The following is a 17,618-nucleotide window of genomic DNA, read 5'->3' as shown; positions in this document are numbered from 1 at the left end:
ATAAGTAACTTGATCTCCACTCTGGTACTGATTTAAAACAACCAATTTTATTTAAGCATAGTTAAAACAAGTGTGTTAAAATTACTACATGTCAACAATGGTATAAATCCATACGAGGGACTCTCAGCCTGAGGAAAATGCTAACAGTGGATATAGGCTATATACTAAATCAATATACTCATGATAGTATCACATAACAGGAGGTGGGATTAAAACTGACTCCCCTAATAGGGAATATATGCTTGCAACGTGACAGTCATGTTACCACACTTCCTAAATGGTATACAACTAATACAATATACAGGGTGTATTACCTTATGTTGTAAGCCTAGAGCAAAGTCCTCGGCGTCCCTCTGCCCCGACGCGCGTTTCGCTTTCGCTTCTTCTGGAGGCCTCCAGAAGAAGCGAAAGCGAAACGCGCGTCGGGGCAGAGGGACGCCGAGGACTTTGCTCTAGGCTTACAACATAAGGTAATACACCCTGTATATTGTATTAGTTGTATACCATTTAGGAAGTGTGGTAACATGACTGTCACGTTGCAAGCATATATTCCCTATTAGGGGAGTCCGTTTTAATCCCACCTCCTGTTATGTGATACTATCATGAGTATATTGATTTAGTATATAGCCTATATCCACTGTTAGCATTTTCCTCAGGCTGAGAGTCCCTCGTATGGATTTATACCATTGTTGACATGTAGTAATTTTAACACACTTGTTTTAACTATGCTTAAATAAAATTGGTTGTTTTAAATCAGTACCAGAGTGGAGATCAAGTTACTTATAGATCACACTTTATGTGTAAGTTCCAGTTTGGTGGTACATATACCCCCTGTGTGAAGGGAATTGTAATTAAGCAATATAGAGCAATTTTTTGTGAATATATATAAAATTAAGAAATGTCAGTTAACAGGAACAGTGGAGGTCAAGATAAGGTCTGGATTACCAAGCACCATTTTTGTAAAAGCTGCTTGTAGGATTGGCTGAAACACAAATAAGAAACCCCGCTTGACTGCAATAGACCATCAGAAAGATTTAGGAGACTCTGGAGTTTTCTACATTATCCTACTGTTCAGAGACACCTGCAGAAATATGACATTCATGGAAGAGTCATCAGAAGAAAACCTCTCCTGAGTCCTCACCATGAAATTCAGTGTCAGAAGCATGCAAAAGAACATTTAAACAAACCTGAAGCATTTTCTAAACAAGTCCTGTGGATCGATGAGATTAAAATCTTGGCCACAATGATCAAAAGGTATGCGTGGAGAAAAACCAGCAAGAATTTCAGGAAAAGAACATCTTTCAAACAATTAAGCATGTTGAGGATCGATCATGCTTTGAGGTTGTGTTGCAGCCAATGGCACGGGGAACATTTTACGGGTAGCAGGAAGAATGGATTCAGTGAAAATTTCCGCAAATTTTTGATGCACACAACACAAATGTAAAAAGCTGAAGGTGAAAAAGAGGATGGCTTCTACAAATGGATAATGATCCTAAACACACGTCAAAATCCACAATAGATGACCTCAAAAGGTGCAAGCTGAAGGCTTTACAGTGGCCCTCACAGTCCCTGATCTGAACATCATTCAAACTTTATTTTGAGATCTAGCCACAAAGGATAAAGAAGAGCCAGGAATCTCACAGAACTGGAAGAATTGTCCAAGGAAGAAACAATGAAAATCCCTCATACAAGAATTGAAAGACTCTTGGCTGGCTACAAAAGTGTTGACAAGCTGTGATACTTTTAAAAGGGCGTTATAATAGGTACTAACCATGCAGGGTGCCCAAACTGTTGCGTCAGCCCGTTTCCTGTTTTGCAACGTTTAATAGGTAAAATAGGAAAGGTGTCACCTTTAACTTTAGTCCTTTTAGAGATCATTTCATCTTCAACTTGCTCAACTGTCCACAACAACAGTAATTTTCACCAGGGGTGTCCAAACTGTCACATACCACTGTATATGCTTCATAAGTAGTGCTGGGAGTAGTACTGTAGTAACCTTTTCCTGATGCATGAGGAGGATGAACAGGAGAGTCACTGACTAGATATCCAGTGGTCCAGAAGAACCAGAAGCAGTGGTTCCATCAGGGAGAGATACAAGTTCCTCTGTGTTATCGGTTACTTGTCTATGTGCGATGAAAGGATTGAGGCACCGGAGATCAGATAACTGCACAATCTGCCATGTAGAGACGGGGCGACCCCGAGACCGACACATCTAACACGCCGCAGATGTAGGAACGGAAACAGATGTAAGAGCCGAAACTGGGAGTGTCAGGGAAACTTACTAGAAACTTGCAGCTCTCTGGTGCCCCCTTACCCTACAGACCAATACGGATATTGACAGAGGATAAGAAAATGAGCACAGCTGTTCTAATTTATGTCGAATATTGCGGCACGTGATGTGACGGGATGTATATATACCACCGGTTCCTGATGGGAACATATATACACCATGATCCAGTCAACACCAAGTCTCAAACACCACATAAATACGAAAACTAAGCTGCCACTACTGACCTCTTATAGGTGGGTCGGTCACCCGTTTGGTAGTGTGACAGGTATGACGCATCGATAAATGGGAGGAGAGATCCCAGAGAAATGATCCAGTACCACAGCATGGTGTTCAGCTGTCTCTACTGGCTCTGAATAATTGCCTAAGATGGACGATCCTGTTTTCTGCTTCAGCCATAAAAACTAAGAACTCCCACTGTGCGGACCTCACATATGGGCTGTTTTCTGGCAGGTACACAGCTTTGAAAGTTATTGATAACTCCTTTTCTTACTATATTTGCCCTGAAAGCTTACAAGCCAAAGATATTGGCATTATTTCTTCCCTTGCAATTTTACCTTTTTTTAGAGTCCACACACGGTATGTCTGATTTGCTGGTGGGCAGAAATTCATTTCCCAGGTTTCTAATGGCACTAAATGCCACAAAACGTTGCCATGCGTAATACTTAGTGCCCAGATCCTGGAAAACTAATGTTTATGTTTCTCGGATTAATGTGTAATATTAGCTAGCTCTGCTAGTCCTGGCAGGCAATAAAACTCAGCATTCCAAGGGGAGAGGGAGAGAGATAGAGAGAGAGAGAGAACTTCAAGAAGGCCTTCGACTCAGTGTGGCTCCCAGGACTATTCCTAAAACTGCTGGGGAGCGGAATAGGAGGCAAAACATATGACATCATCCGAAGCTCCTACACTGAGAACAGTTGCAGTGTGAAGGTCAACGGAAGGAGGACGGCCTATTTCCAACAGAGTCAAGGAGTGAGACAGGGCTACAGCCTCAGTCCAACGCTCTTTAACATCTACATCAATGAGCTGGCAGTGGCCCAAGAGTCCTCCTCAGCACCAGGACTAACTCTCCATGACACCCAGGTGAATTTTCTGCTGTATGCAGATGACCTCGTGCTGTTATCACCAACTGAGAAAGGCCTCCAAGATCATCTGAAAATCCTAGAGACCTTCAGCAGCACATGGGCACTGCCAGTCAACGAGAAAAAAACTAATATCATGGTGTTCCAGAAAAGAAAGCAGAAACCCACTGGCCATGCTACCTTTATGATAGACAACCGTCCACTTACAGAAACCAACAGGTACACCTACCTGGGCCTAGAACTCAGACAGTCAGGGAGCTTCAAGCAAGCCATAGAGTTACTAAAAGACAAGGCATCCAAAGCCTTCTATGCCATCAGAAGGTGTCTGTACCATCTCAAGGCACCAGTAACCATCTGGCTAAAAATCTTTGACTCCATCATTGTCCCAATCCTTCTGTACGGTAGTGAGGTCTGGGGCCCAGTCTCATACCCAAACTGGTCAAAGTGGGACACTGGGCCGACAGAAATATTCCACCTAGAGTTCTGCAAGCATCTTCTCCAAGTCCATCGGAACACATCAAATAGCGCCTGCCGAGCAGAGCTGGGCAGATTCCCACTACACATCGCAAAAAAGAAGAAGGCACTGTCATTCAAGGCTCATCTACAAAGTAGCAGTCCCAGCTCCTACCATCACAAAGCCTTCCTACACCAGGAAGCCCCAGGAAGCCTCCCAAGAAAAAGTACCCAAAGCCAGTCTGACCAAGCCATCAACCTACATGGCCTGACAAAAAGTGAAATCCAGAAGATGGTACACAAAGTCAAAGAGGAATATCTCAGCATCTGGAGGAACGACATTAACCAATCCCAAAAACTGACTATATACCAGAATCTACAGAGGGAGTACAAACTGGCCCCATATCTAGAGAAACTAGAAAACCTCAAAGATCGACAGATCCTGAGCCGGTACAGACTGAGCGTCCACAGCATACTCATCGAATCCGGGCGGCACCGACAGAACTACAAGCCCCGAGAGAGAAGACTCTGCCAGCAGCGGCCCCAGGAGGCTGTGGAGGATGAGGCCCACTTCTTGCTGAGGTGCCCCAAATACTCCGCAGTGAGGAACACTCATTTCAAGAGACTGTCTGATCTCCTCCCAGACAACCTCCATGGAGGAGGAAGAGAAACCACCAATAATACTGGGGGAAGAGGAAAGTGCAGTGGCCGTAGCAGCGGAATATGTCAGTGCCTGCCACAGACTAAGAGGAGCTTGATATGTCATGGACTCCTGTACCCCAACATTGGACATATCCCTATCCCCCGACTAAAGAGCCTGATATGTCATGGACTCCTATACCCCACCCTGGAAACATCCCCTATCCTCTAAACGGAGTCTGATATATCCTGGACCTCTATATGCCTCCCTCCCCCACCCCCGTAATTTTACCATATGCTTTGGCAATGCTAACGTGTACTTAGTCCTGCCAGACAGACACTGTATGTAAGATTTGGTCCTACAGAAACCAATGGTGAGAAGAACAGTAGGTCAGCTCTGCTTGCGTCCCCAGAACAATGGAAGACAGTTCATATCTTCCTGATAACCAGGAGCTTCCACATGACCAGGTATTAACTCCTGTGTGTATGCCCTGCACATGACGAAAGAGGGTCAGACAAGACCCCAGTGTAGCCGGTGCCCACAGTGAGAATGTACAATACACATGTCTCTACTTACCTGGTGATGGACGAAACCGGAGCTCCTCCACCACAACGTCCGAGTACAGATCCCGGTGTCCTTCTACATAATCCCACTCCTCCACGGAGAAATAGAGAGCGACGTCCTGACACCTGAGAGGAACCTGACAACCAACGAGAGCGGCATCACCCAGAATCCTCCAGTGTATACTGTATAATCTCCCAGCAGTCTCCTCCCATCACCCAGAATCCTCCAGTGTATACTGTATAATCTCCCAGCAGTCTCCTCACCTCACCCAGAATCCTCCAGTGTATACTGTATAATCTCCCAGCAGTCTCCTCCCATCACCCAGAATCCTCCAGTGTATACTGTATAATCTCCCAGCAGTCTCCTCACCTCACCCAGAATCCTCCAGTGTACCCTGTATAATCTCTAAGCAGTCTCCTCTCATCACCCAGAATCCTCCAGTGTATACTGCATAATCTCCCAGCAGTCTCCTCTCCTCACCCAGAATCCTCCAGTGTATACTGTATAATCTCCCAGCAGTCTCCTCTCATCACCCAGAATCCTCCAGTGTATACTGTATAATCTCCCAGCAGTCTCCTCACCTCACCCAGAATCCTCCAGTGTACCCTGGATAATCTCTCAGCAGTCTCCTCTCATCACCCACAATCCTCCAGTGTATACTGTATAATCTCCCAGCAGTCTCCTCTCATCACCCACAATCCTCCTGTGTATCCTGTATAATCTCCCAGCAGTCACCTCTCCGGTCAGCAGTTTAGTGATCTTGTTTGTGACTTTTAAGATTTTCTCAAATATCGGAGAGTGCGAGGGCAGTTCTTGCACAGACTTTTGAAATTGAATGATGGGAGTCACACAGACTCTCGATGTCTTCGTCGTTACTGTGTAATCCTGTACATAGAAGAGAAATAGGCAAATGTAATGGAGATAGTGATAGAAATATAGAAGAGTTTACCTCTCCGCTCAGCAGATAATAGAAATATAGAAGAGTTTACCTCTCCACTCAGCAGATGATAATAGAAATATAGAAGAGTTTACCTCTCCACTCAGCAGATAATAATAGAAATATAGAAGAGTTTACCTCTCCACTCAGCAGATAATAATAGAAATATAGAAGAGTTTACCTCTCCACTCAGCAGATAATAATAGAAATATAGAAGAGTTTACCTCTCCACTCAGCAGATAATAATAGAAATATAGAAGAGTTTACCTCTCCACTCAGCAGATAATAATAGAAATATAGAAGAGTTTACCTCTCCACTCAGCAGATAATAATAGAAATATAGAAGAGTTTACCTCTCCACTCAGCAGATAATAATAGATATATAGAAGAGTTTACCTCTCCACTCAGCAGATAATGATAGAAATATAGAAGAGTTTACCTCTCCACTCAGCAGATAATAATAGAAATATAGAAGAGTTTACCTCTCCACTCAGCATAATAGAAATAGGGATTTTTGTGTAATCACAATAAAATCCTTTTCTCCGAGCCATTCATTGGGGACACAGACCGTGGGTGTATGCTGCTGCCACTAGGAGGCTGACAGTAAGTTATACAAAGAAAGTTAGCTCCTCCCCTGCAGTATACACCCTCCTGCTGGCTCTCAGCTAACCAGTTCGGTGCAAAAGCAGTAGGAGATCAATAACATATGAGCTTACAGTATGTCATATCATATATGAGAGTATAGCATGTCAGATTATAAAACAAGCATAAGCTAATAACAGGGTAGGAGCGGTGTCCCCCAATGAATGGCTCGGAGAAAAGGATTTTACGGTGAGTACACAAAAATCCCTATTTCTCCTTTGCCTCATTGGGGGACAGACCGTGGGATGTCCCAAAGCAGTCCCTGGGTGGGGACAACATCAGATCAGGCCCTGTGTAACCGCTACTTACAAGTGCGCCACCGCGGCCTGCAGAGTCCGCCTGCCCAGATTCCCATCTGTGGAAGTGTGGGAATTAAAGTGCTTCAAGAGTGTATGCGGACTGGATGAATCTGCAAGCTTGCAGGTGTGCCTTGTCGACGCCTGGTGCCTAGAACCCACGAGAGACAGGGAGATAAGCCGACATCTAACACGGAAGGACACCTGAATGGTGAAAGGAATCCACCAGGCGAACAAGGCCGATGAAATGCCTAAACCCTTCCTGTAAATGTCAGGAAGCCTTCCTCTTACCCTCAGGAAGCCCAAGATAAAAAGTGTCCAACCTTCTGAAGAATGCCGTCCTCGAGATGTACCTACTAAGAGCACTCGCTTCGTCCAGAATATAGGGAACTCATTCCATTTTGTGGACTGGTGCCTTGGTAACAAGGGACGGGGATGGCCTGAGGACAACCTTGCCTTGAAGGTAATAAGGGAAAAAAAGTCTGAAAGAACCGAGAAGCTAGCTCCAAAGACTCGTCAGGATGAGGATATAGCAGAGAAAAAAAAAAAAGGTGCGACTTTCCCTGATAGTAAAGTCTGTCCGAATCAAAAAAGGAGTCTCCTGTAAGACTCCTAGGACCATTAAGATCCCAATGATCTAACGGTATGCGATAGGGAAGGACTACGTGTGAAAACTCCCTGCGAGAAAGTCCCTACTTGCAGTTTTGTTACAGTAAGGCGGAAAGCTACTAGCTCCGCAAGCAAAAAACTGACCTAGTCAGTGCGGATCTCCGAGGATCACTGGGGGCCCTTTTCTGCTTCCGAAAAGCTTTCGGAAGTAGTGGAAGAGGAGTTATGGAAACTGGTACCACGGAAGAACCAGAGCATGCAGTGCTATGGCTCTTGGATCTCGAGGCCGAATCACGAACTCGAGTACATTGGCGATCAGTCTGGACGCCATCCGATCTACAACTGGAGAGCTCCAGTGAAGGCAGATCTGATGGAAGACTTCCGGGTGAAGCTCCCACTCACTTGAGGTGGAACCCTGACGGTTGAATATGTTTGCCACCCAGAGTACTACTCCTGGGATATGTACTGCCGAGATCATCGAATGATGGATCTCGGCCCATCTGAGAATGTGAGGTACCTTGGCCATGGAGGCTGACCGTGGGTACCTGCTAGATGATTGATGTATGGCACAGCCGTGGCATTGTCCAATTGAATTCGGATGGGATGACCCACCAGAAGGCTGTGGGCCTGCTGTAGGACTACCGTTCGGATCTCCAGAGCAATGATCGGGAGAAGAAGACGGGCATTGGTAGTTACTAATAACCATTGAACCGGAAGAAAGGCCCTGGATGAAGAAAGAGCTCAGACTACCGCCAAAGTCTGTTTGACTTGATGAAAACGAGCAGAGCGAAGGAAACGGCTTCCATTGCAGTCACCATTTTTCCTCAGTAACCTCCCAGCAAATTGAATGAAATGCGGGGATGAGTGAACAAGTGCACGAGCTCCCTGTTGAGGGGCCATGACCTTGTGTCGAGGGAGAATTACCATCCTTCTGGAAGTGTGCAGGATCATCCTCAAAAAGGATATCTGCTGGGCTGGAAATGAGGAGAACTTGTCTAAGTTTAGCTGCTAGCCCAGGTGAGAGGGTATCGCAAGTGATAGACGACTCAGTGTAGTCCTGGAAGAGCGGCTAGACAGTCGACCAAACAGGGCAGGACGACCACGCCTCTAGGGTGCAAGAGGAACATGACAGCCGCCGTGACCCTTGCGAACACTCTGGGTGCGGTAGCAAGGCCGAAGGACAAGGTCGTGACTTGAAAATGCTGTTCACGAATGGAAAAGTGAAGGAGATTTTGAAGAGGGTAAGCATTCCGAATCTCAATGGATGCTAGAAACGGCACCTTTTTCTGTTGAAGTAATGGCTGAGCGGAGCAACTCTATTCGAAGAAAGAGAACCTTGTGAAAGGTTGTTAGAAGTTTGAGGTCCAGGATCAGTCTTACTTTTCGTTCCCCTTTTTTGGAACGAAGATCCCTTAGATCTAGACTGTCCTGGACAACCCTACCAATGCTGGTTGGGGCTGTAGGAACGTACGATCCGTTGTTAGTCTTCCGCTCAAAAGATTTGATTGGCCAGTTGAACTGTCTTCAGGAAAAGGTTACTGGTGTGAATCAAAGTAGTTAAGGTCTCCAGCCAGGAGACCATTGCTGCAGCAATCCATGCGGCAGCTAGGGAGGGTAGAGCGCTGGACCCGAAGCTGCAAAGCGTAACAAACCAGATTTACTATCTGACAGTCCGTGGCATTTTCAATATTCAATTTCAATTGATGACACATACATACCACAGGAGATTCTACCCTGTTAATCTGCCAAGTGGCAGAATGCGCGGCTGCATCCAGCAAGTCATAGTCTCTTGCCATCGCCGCTCTCTTTTAACGATGCAGAGTTAAAAAATTAGGAAATCTTGATCCACCATCCTCTTAACAGGGAAGTGGAGAGGGATCATCCACCTTCTTGCATCTGCTTTTAAATAGTGGTGATGTAGAGGGGGGTGCTCAGATGCCCGAAAAGGTTGCCTCTGTACATCCACAGAGTTCAGGTCTCCGGGTGGACAGGACAGGTTGTCTGGCGTTAGGCCTGGATGCAGAAGAGGATACATGGAGGCGACACTCCGTGTGCTCGTCTGTTGATGGTGTGGGGAGATCGGTGCCCTTTAAAAGACCCGTCACCCTTAAAAATCAGACTAGGCATGGCATCCCACGTAGAGGCTTCTGTCAAGTGAATCGCATATCCGGACTGGATGGCAAATGCTCTACGAGGGATTTTAGTCTCCTTATGAGAGACACTGCGTAGTCCAGAGCAGGACTGGAGTCCTCGTCAATGTACAGAGATAGGTTGATGATATAAATAGGTAAGTTCATCATTTACTGAAGCTCTGGCAAATCCATGTCCAAGGCAATATCCGATCTATATTCAGTCTTGTTCTCAGCAAAACTTGGAGAGAGATCATGAAATGAAAACTTCCGTTTTCTAGATGTCTGTACGTTTCTAGAATACTTGCGGCCCCTGCTAGCCGACGAATCACATATAGGAGAGGGACCATGTATATCGGTCCTGCGAGAACTCCGAGCCACGGAGGGATCACGGAGGGATTCAATCTCTTGGTCAGAGAAACCATGGTTTGCGGCAGTGACGAAGTCCACTGAGGGAACTAGGTACACTGGGATAAACTGGCAGCAGCGGCAGATGGCTCCTGAACTCATTCGGCTTCGGATTGGTCATGTGCCTTTAAGACCAGGGAATACTGGTCATGTGCCTTTATGACCAGGGAATACTGGAAATGTGCCTTTAAGACCAGGGAATACTGGTCATGTGCTTTTAAGACAAGGGAATACTGGTCATGTGCCATGTTGCAGAGTCGTTGTGCCCCTTTAATACAAAGTCTTCGCCCCTGTGTGAGCCGGACGGGTGGACCAAGATGGCCACCGGGAGTTGCTGTGGTGATAAAATCTCGCAGAGAGCGAGAAGCGCCAATTCGGGGGGCAGAGCCACAGGCACGATGTGGGCGGAGCCTCGAGACTTCCATGAATAGGCCGAAGCCGGGGCCTAAATCTCTGCAGCCGGCGAGAGCGATAACAGCGGTAGAAGTGAGGGGTGTTGCAGTGGGCGATAAAATTGAGCGCTTCCGTGCCAGGCGAGAAGCGCCAGAAAAGTGGGCAGAGCCGCCTTAGGGCGCCATAGTGCGCTTCCGGGATGCGGCCTACACATTGGCCGAAGCCGGGGGCTAAGTTTTTACAGCCGGACGGTGGGTTACCTCAGAGATGTTGGCAACAGGGAAGCCTGAGACTGCCTGTGAGCATGTGATATCCCACTGCAGAGGCCCATCGCTGACAGGATCCACTCACCGTCGGTGCGCATCCCGGCATGGAGCCGCCGCGGATGTCGGGTATTGCAGCGCTGCCGATGCAGGGATAAACCTCAATCCATCATCCCTTTGTTAGGGAGGTGGAGAGGAACCGTTCGCCTCCTTGTGCCATCTGCTTTCACAGTGGTGGGACAGTGGGGGCTGCTCGGACGCCATAGAGAGGGGCCTCTGTATATCCACGGAGTTCAGTCCCCGGGTGGGCAGGGCTAGTTGTCCGGCATTAGGCCTGGCTCCAGGAGAAGATACATGGAGGCGACACTCCATGTGGTCGCCTGCTGCTGGTGTGGGGAGATGGGGACCGTGAAGGAACCGTCGCCCCTGAAGTGAGCTCAGGCATGGCTTCCCACGTTGCAGGAGAGGGTACGGGGAGGTATACTCGCCGTGCTCGCCTGTTGATGATTCAGGGGAGATCAGAACCTTGAAAGGATCCGTCGCCCCTTCACTCCGTTGATTAAAAAATAAAAATTTACAGAAAAGTAAAAAAATAAAAACGTTGGGGTCTAAACCAGACCCTGTGTGCCTCCTACAAACAATAAGCAAGAACTGGTTAGCTGGGAGCCAGCAGGAGTTGTATACTGCAGGGGAGGAGCTGAGAGCCAGCAGGAGGGTGTATACTGCAGGGGAGGAGCTGAGAGAAAGCAGGAGTGTGTATACTGCAGGGGAGGGAACTTTCTGTGTATCACTTAGTGTCAGCCTCATAGTGGCAGCAGCATACATCCACGGTCTGTGTCCCCCAATGAGGCGAAGGAGAAATAGAAGAGTTTACCTCTCCACTCAGCAGATAATGATAGAAATATAGAAGAGTTTACCTCTCCACTCAGCACATAATGATAGAGATATAGAAGAGTTTACCTCTCCTGTTATGGACCTGGTGGTTAGGAGCACCCGGAATGACCTGATGGTTAAAACGGAAAACCTGGGACGAGCTCTGAGGAGGTGGTAACTCTACTGACCGCAATCCCTAATCCTATCACACACACTAGAAATAGCCGTGGAGCGTGCCTAACTCTCCCTAGACGCCTCTTCACAGCCTAAGAGCTAACTACCCCTAAAGATACAAATAGCAGCATTACCTTGCCTCAGAGAAATTCCCCCAAAGTAAAGGTAGCCCCCCACAAATATTGACTGAGTTAAGAGGGAAATGACAAACACAGGAATGAAACAGATATTAGCAAAGGAGGCCGAATCTTCTCTAGATAGACAGAGGATAGAAAAGGGAACTATGCGGTCAGTATTAAAAACTACAAAAACCACGCAGAGTGTGCAAAAAGACCTCCACACCGACTCACGGTGTGGAGGTGCAACTCTGCACCCCCAGAGCTTCCAGCTAGCAAGGAAATATCATAATAGCAAGCTGGACTAGAAACATAGCATGTACTGAGAAATATATTCAAAAACCAATGAACAACAAATGAATTAGCAGGGACTTAGCTTCTGCTGGAGTAGACAGGTCATCTGAGAAATCCAAGAGAGATCTGAACCAATACTGAGACATTGACAGCTGGCATGAACTAACGATCTAAGCAGAGTTAAATAGGAAAGCCAATAGAAGCAATAAGCGAGGGCAGCTGAGAAGCCAACCTCACAGATCAGCAGTTCCACTCAAAGCCACCAGAGGGTGTCCAAGGACAGAACTCACCAAAGTACCATTCACGACCACAGGAGGGAGCCCGAGAACGGAATTCACAACAGTACCCCCCCCCCTTGAGGAGGGGTCACCGAACCCTCACCAGAGCCCCCAGGCCGATCAGGACGAGCCAAATGAAAGGCACGAACCAAATCGGCAGCATGGACATCAGAGGCAACAACCCAGGAATTATCCTCCTGACCATAACCCTTCCATTTAACCAGGTACTGAAGCTTCCGTCTCGAAATACGAGAATCCAAAATCTTCTCCACCACATACTCCAACTCCCCCTCAACCAACACCGGAGCAGGAGGATTAACGGAAGGAACCATAGGCGCCACATATCTCCACAACAACGACCTATGGAACACATTATGGATGGCAAAAGAAGCTGGACGGGCCAAACGAAACGACAGGATTGATATTTTCAGAAATCTTATAAGGACCAATGAAACGAGGCTTGAACTTAGGAGAAGAAACCTTCATAGGGACATAACGAGAAGATAACCAAACCAAATCCCCAACACGAAGTCGGGGACCAACACAGCGACGGCGGTTAGCAAAACGCTGCGCCTTCTCCTGAGACGTCAAATTGTCCACTGTTATGAACTCTGTTTTCAGGTTCCCTCTTGTGGTCACAGGTGGTATTGTGTGACTTTTGTTTTGGGCTCCCCCTGGTGGCTTTGTTATCCTGCGGGTCTGTGGCTGGATCAGCTGCCTCGTTATTCACTTGGGAGTTTGCTATTTTAGCTCTGTTTCATTTCCACTTGTTGCCGGCTGTCAATGTATTCAGTGCTATCCTGATTACTCCTGATTCTCTGCGGTCTCAGTCTCTTCAGGCTAAGCTAAGTTCTGTTTAATTATTTTTTGCTCAGTCTGCAATATTATTTCTGTGTATGATGAGTTTAGTCCAGCTTGCTAATATGTGATTTCTTGCTGCTGGTTTGCTCTGGGGTTCAGAGTTGCTTCCCCCACACCGTTAGTTGGTGCGGGGGCTCGAGCAATCTCTGCGTGGATATTTTGAATAGGGTTTTTAATTGACCGCACAGTTCCCTTTCTATTTTCTGCCATCTAGTGTTAGTGGGCCTCATTTGCTAAATCTAATTTCATCTCTGCGTTTGTGCTTTCCCCTTAACTCACCGTTAATATCTTTGGGGTCATTTCACTGAGGCAAGAGAGGACTTTCTTTCCCTCTAGGAATAGTCAGTTTCTCAGGCCGTGAAGAGACGTCTAGGATTTTTTTAGGTAACGTTCCACGGCTACCTATAGTTGTGTGCGGATAGGATCAGGTTGCGGTCAGTTCAGTTACCACTTCCCCAGAGTTTGTAGTCTGTTTAGTTACTTAGCCAGTCCTTCTTGCGATCCTTGCCACTAGGATCATAACAGTACAGCCGGCCCGTAAAGTGTTAATTGCATGGCAGAAGCAGGAGAAAAGAAGCCTTGAGAAATTAGAATTTTTTTTTTCTGCATGTGTGTCTAGCCTCTCTCCTCCTCTTAATCTTGGTGTGGCTCTGAACTCAGCTGCTGATATGGATATTCAGAGTTTGGCCTCTAGTGTAGATCATCTTGCTGCAAGGGTACAAAGTATTCAGGATTTTGTTGTTCACAGTCCTATGTCAGAGCCTAGAATACCTATTCCGGAGTTTTTTTCTGGAGATAGATCTAGGTTCCTGAATTTTAAGAACAATTGTAAATTGCTTCTTTCTTTGAAACCTCGTTCCTCTGGTGATTCCGTTCAGCAAGTTAAAATTATAATTTCTTTCTTGCGTGGCGACCCTCAAGATTGGGCCTTCGCATTGGCGCCAGGGGATCCTGCATTGCCCAGTGTGGATGCGTTTTTTCTGGCCCTTGGATTGCTCTATGAGGAACCTAATCTTGAGAACCAGGCTGAAAAAGCGTTGTTGGCCCTCTCTCAGGGGCAAGATGAAGCAGAGGTGTACTGCCAGAAATATCGGAAATGGTCGGTGCTTACTCAGTGGAATGAGTGTGCCCTGGCTGCAAATTTCAGAAGAGGTCTTTCTGAGGCCATTAAGAATGTCATGGTGGGGTTCCCTACACCTGCAGGTCTGAATGAGTCAATGACTCTGGCCATTCAGATTGATCGGCGTTTGCGGGAGCGCAAACCTGCGCATCATTTGGCGGTGTCTTCTGAATAGACATCTGAGTCTATGCAATGTGATAGAATTCTGACCAGAAGTGAACGGCAAAATTATAGACGGCAAAATGGGTTGTGCTTTTACTTTGGTGACTCAGCTCATGTTATCTCAGCATGCTCTAAGCGAAAAAAAAAGGTTGATAAATCTGTCACCATCGGTACTTTACAGCCTAAGTTCATTTTGTCTGTTACCCTGATTTGTTCCCTGTCATCTTACCCGGTTATGGCTTTTGTAGATTCAGGTGCTGCCCTGAGTCTGATGGATTGGTCATTTGCCATGCGCTGTGGTTTTGATTTGGAGCCTTTAAAATTCCCTATTCCACTAAGGGGAATTGATGCTACACCATTGGCCAAGAATAAACCTCAGTACTGGACACAAGTGACTATGTGCATGACTCCTGTTCATCAGGAGATGATTCGCTTTCTTGTACTGCATAATTTGCATGATGTTGTAGTGTTGGGTCTGCCTTGGTTGCAGACTCATAATCCAGTCCTGGATTGGAAAGCAATGTCTGTGTCAAGTTGGGGTTGTCAGGGAATTCATGGCGACGCTCCTGTGGTGTCAATTGCTTCATCCACTCCTTCTGAAGTCCCTGCGTTTTTGTCAGACTACCAGGAGGTATTTGATGAGCCCAAATTCAGTTCTCTACCTCCTCATAGGGATTGTGATTGTGCTATAAATTTGATTCCTGGTAGTAAGTTCCCTAAGGGATGACTGTTCAATTTGTCAGTGCCGGAGCATGCTGCTATGCGGAGTTATATAAAGGAGTCTTTGGAGAAAGGACTTATTCGCCCCTCCTCCTCCCCTCTTGGTGCGGAGTTCTTTTTTGTGGCTAAGAAGGATGGTTCTTTGAGACCTTGTATTGATTATCGTCTTCTAAATAAAATCACGGTCAAATTTCAGTATCCTTTGCCATTGTTATCTGATCTGTTTGCTCGCATTAAGGGGTCTAGTTGGTTCACCAAGATAGATCTTCGTGGTGCGTATAACCTTGTGCGTATTAAGCAGGGTGATGAATGGAAAACTGCATTTAATACGCCCGAAGGCCATTTTGAGTACTTGGTGATGCCTTTTGGACTTTCTAATGCTCCTTCTGTCTTTCAGTCTTTTATGCACGACATCTTCCGCGAATATCTGGATAAATTTATGATTGTGTATCTGGATGATATTCTGGTTTTTTCTGATGATTGGGAGTCCCATGTTAAGCAGGTCAGGATGGTGTTTCAGGTCCTGCGTGCCAATGCTTTATTTGTGAAGGGCTCAAAATGTCTTTATGGAGTCCAGAAGGTTTCTTTTTTGGGTTTCACTTTCTCCTACTATTGAGATGGACCCAGTCAAGGTTCAGGCTATTCATGACTGGACGCAGCCTACATCTGTTAGGGGTCTTCAGAAGTTCTTGGGTTTTGCTAATTTTTACCGTCGCTTCATCGCTAATTTTTCTGGTGTTGTTAAGCCTTTGACGGATTTGACCAAGAAAGGTTCTGATGTTACTCATTGGTCTCTTGCGGCTGTGGAGGCCTTTCGGGAGCTGAAGCGCCGATTTTCTTTGGCTCCGGTCTTGTGTCAGCCAGATGTCTCTCTTCCTTTCCAGGTCGAGGCTGATGCTTCCGAGATTGGAGCGGGGGCTGTTTTGTCGCAGAGAAGCTCCGATGGCTCTGTGATGAAGCCATGTGCTTTCTTTTCAAGAAAGTTTTCGCCTGCCGAGCGGAATTATGATGTCGGTAATCGGGAGTTGTTGGCTATGAAGTGGGCATTTGAGGAGTGGCGACATTGGCTTGAGGGGGCTAAGCATCGTGTGGTGGTCTTGACTGATCACAAGAATCTGATTTATCTCGAGTCGGCCAAACGGCTGAATCCTAGACAGGCTCGTTGGCCGTTGTTTTTCTCTCGTTTTGATTTCGTGGTCTCGTACCTGCCTGGGTCGAAGAATGTAAAGGCTGATGCTCTTTCTAGGAGTTTTGTGCCTGACTCTCCTGGAGATTCAGAGCCAGCTGGTATTCTCAGAGAAGGGGTGATTTTGTCTGCCATCTCCCCAGATTTGCAACGAGTGCTGCAGGAGTTTCAGGCGGATAGACCTGACCGTTGTCCACCGGAGAGACTGTTTGTCCCGGATAGATGGACCAGCAGAGTTATTTCCGAGGTTCATTCTTCGGTGTTGGCGGGCCATCCGGGAATATTTCGTACCAGAGATTTGGTGGCCAGGTCCTTTTGGTGGCCTTCCTTGTCGCGTGATGTGCGTTCCTTTGTGCAGTCTTGTGGAATTTGTGCTCGGGCTAAGCCTTGCTGTTCTCGTGCCAGTGGGTTGCTGTTACCTTTGCCTGTCCCGAAGAGGCCTTGGACGCACATTTCCATGGATTTTATTTCAGATCTCCCTGTCTCTCAGAGGATGTCTGTCATCTGGGTGGTGTGTGATCGTTTTTCTAAGATGGTCCATTTGGTGCCCTTGCCTAAATTGCCTTCCTCCTCCGAGTTGGTTCCGCTGTTTTTTCAAAATGTGGTTCGTTTGCACGGGATCCCTGAAAATATTGTTTCTGACAGAGGATCCCAGTTTGTGTCTAGATTTTGGCGGACCTTTTGTGCTAAGATGGGCATTGATTTGTCTTTTACGTCGGCCTTCCATCCTCAGACGAATGGCCAAACCGAGCGAACTAATCAGACCTTGGAAACCTATTTAAGATGTTTTGTTTCTGCTGATCAGGACGACTGGGTGACTTTTTTTGCTATTGGCCGAGTTTGCCCTTAATAATCGGGCTAGTTCTGCTACTTTGGTTTCTCCTTTTTTTGTAATTCGGGGTTTCATCCTCATTTTTCCTCGGGTCAGGTGGAGCCTTCTGACTGTCCTGGAGTGGATGTTGTGGTGGATAGGTTGCATCAGATTTGGAATCATGTGGTGGACAATTTGAAGCTGTCACAAGAGAAGGCTCAGCGCTTTGCCAACCGCCGTCGCTGTGTGGGTCCCCGACTTCGCGTTGGGGACTTGGTGTGGTTGTCTTCTCGCTTTGTTCCTATGAAGGTTTCCTCTCC

At 46.7% G+C, this 17,618-nt stretch overlaps 1 protein-coding gene across 5 annotated transcripts in view; it reads right to left on the bottom strand.

Annotated features, from left to right (window-relative positions):
• LOC143808873 (uncharacterized) overlaps nt 1-17,618 on the bottom strand; it is a 623,474-nt gene that overhangs the window by 555,651 nt on the left and 50,205 nt on the right. For 2 of the 5 annotated variants that reach the window (XM_077292022.1, XM_077292021.1), the window contains exons 3-4: nt 5,762-5,911; nt 5,039-5,162 (exon numbers count right to left, since the gene is read on the bottom strand). The exons of the other annotated variants lie outside the window; for them this stretch is intronic. In XM_077292022.1, coding sequence (XP_077148137.1) covers nt 5,039-5,162; nt 5,762-5,911 — 274 coding nt within the window. The remainder of the gene's footprint in view (nt 1-5,038; nt 5,163-5,761; nt 5,912-17,618) is intronic. 5 annotated transcript variants of the gene reach the window in all.

This window comes from Ranitomeya variabilis, chromosome 2 (genome assembly GCF_051348905.1).
Source record: "Ranitomeya variabilis isolate aRanVar5 chromosome 2, aRanVar5.hap1, whole genome shotgun sequence".
Classification (NCBI taxonomy): domain Eukaryota; kingdom Metazoa; phylum Chordata; class Amphibia; order Anura; family Dendrobatidae; genus Ranitomeya; species Ranitomeya variabilis.
Note: the sequence above shows the minus strand (reverse complement) of the source record. Positions and strands in the feature narration are given on the sequence as shown.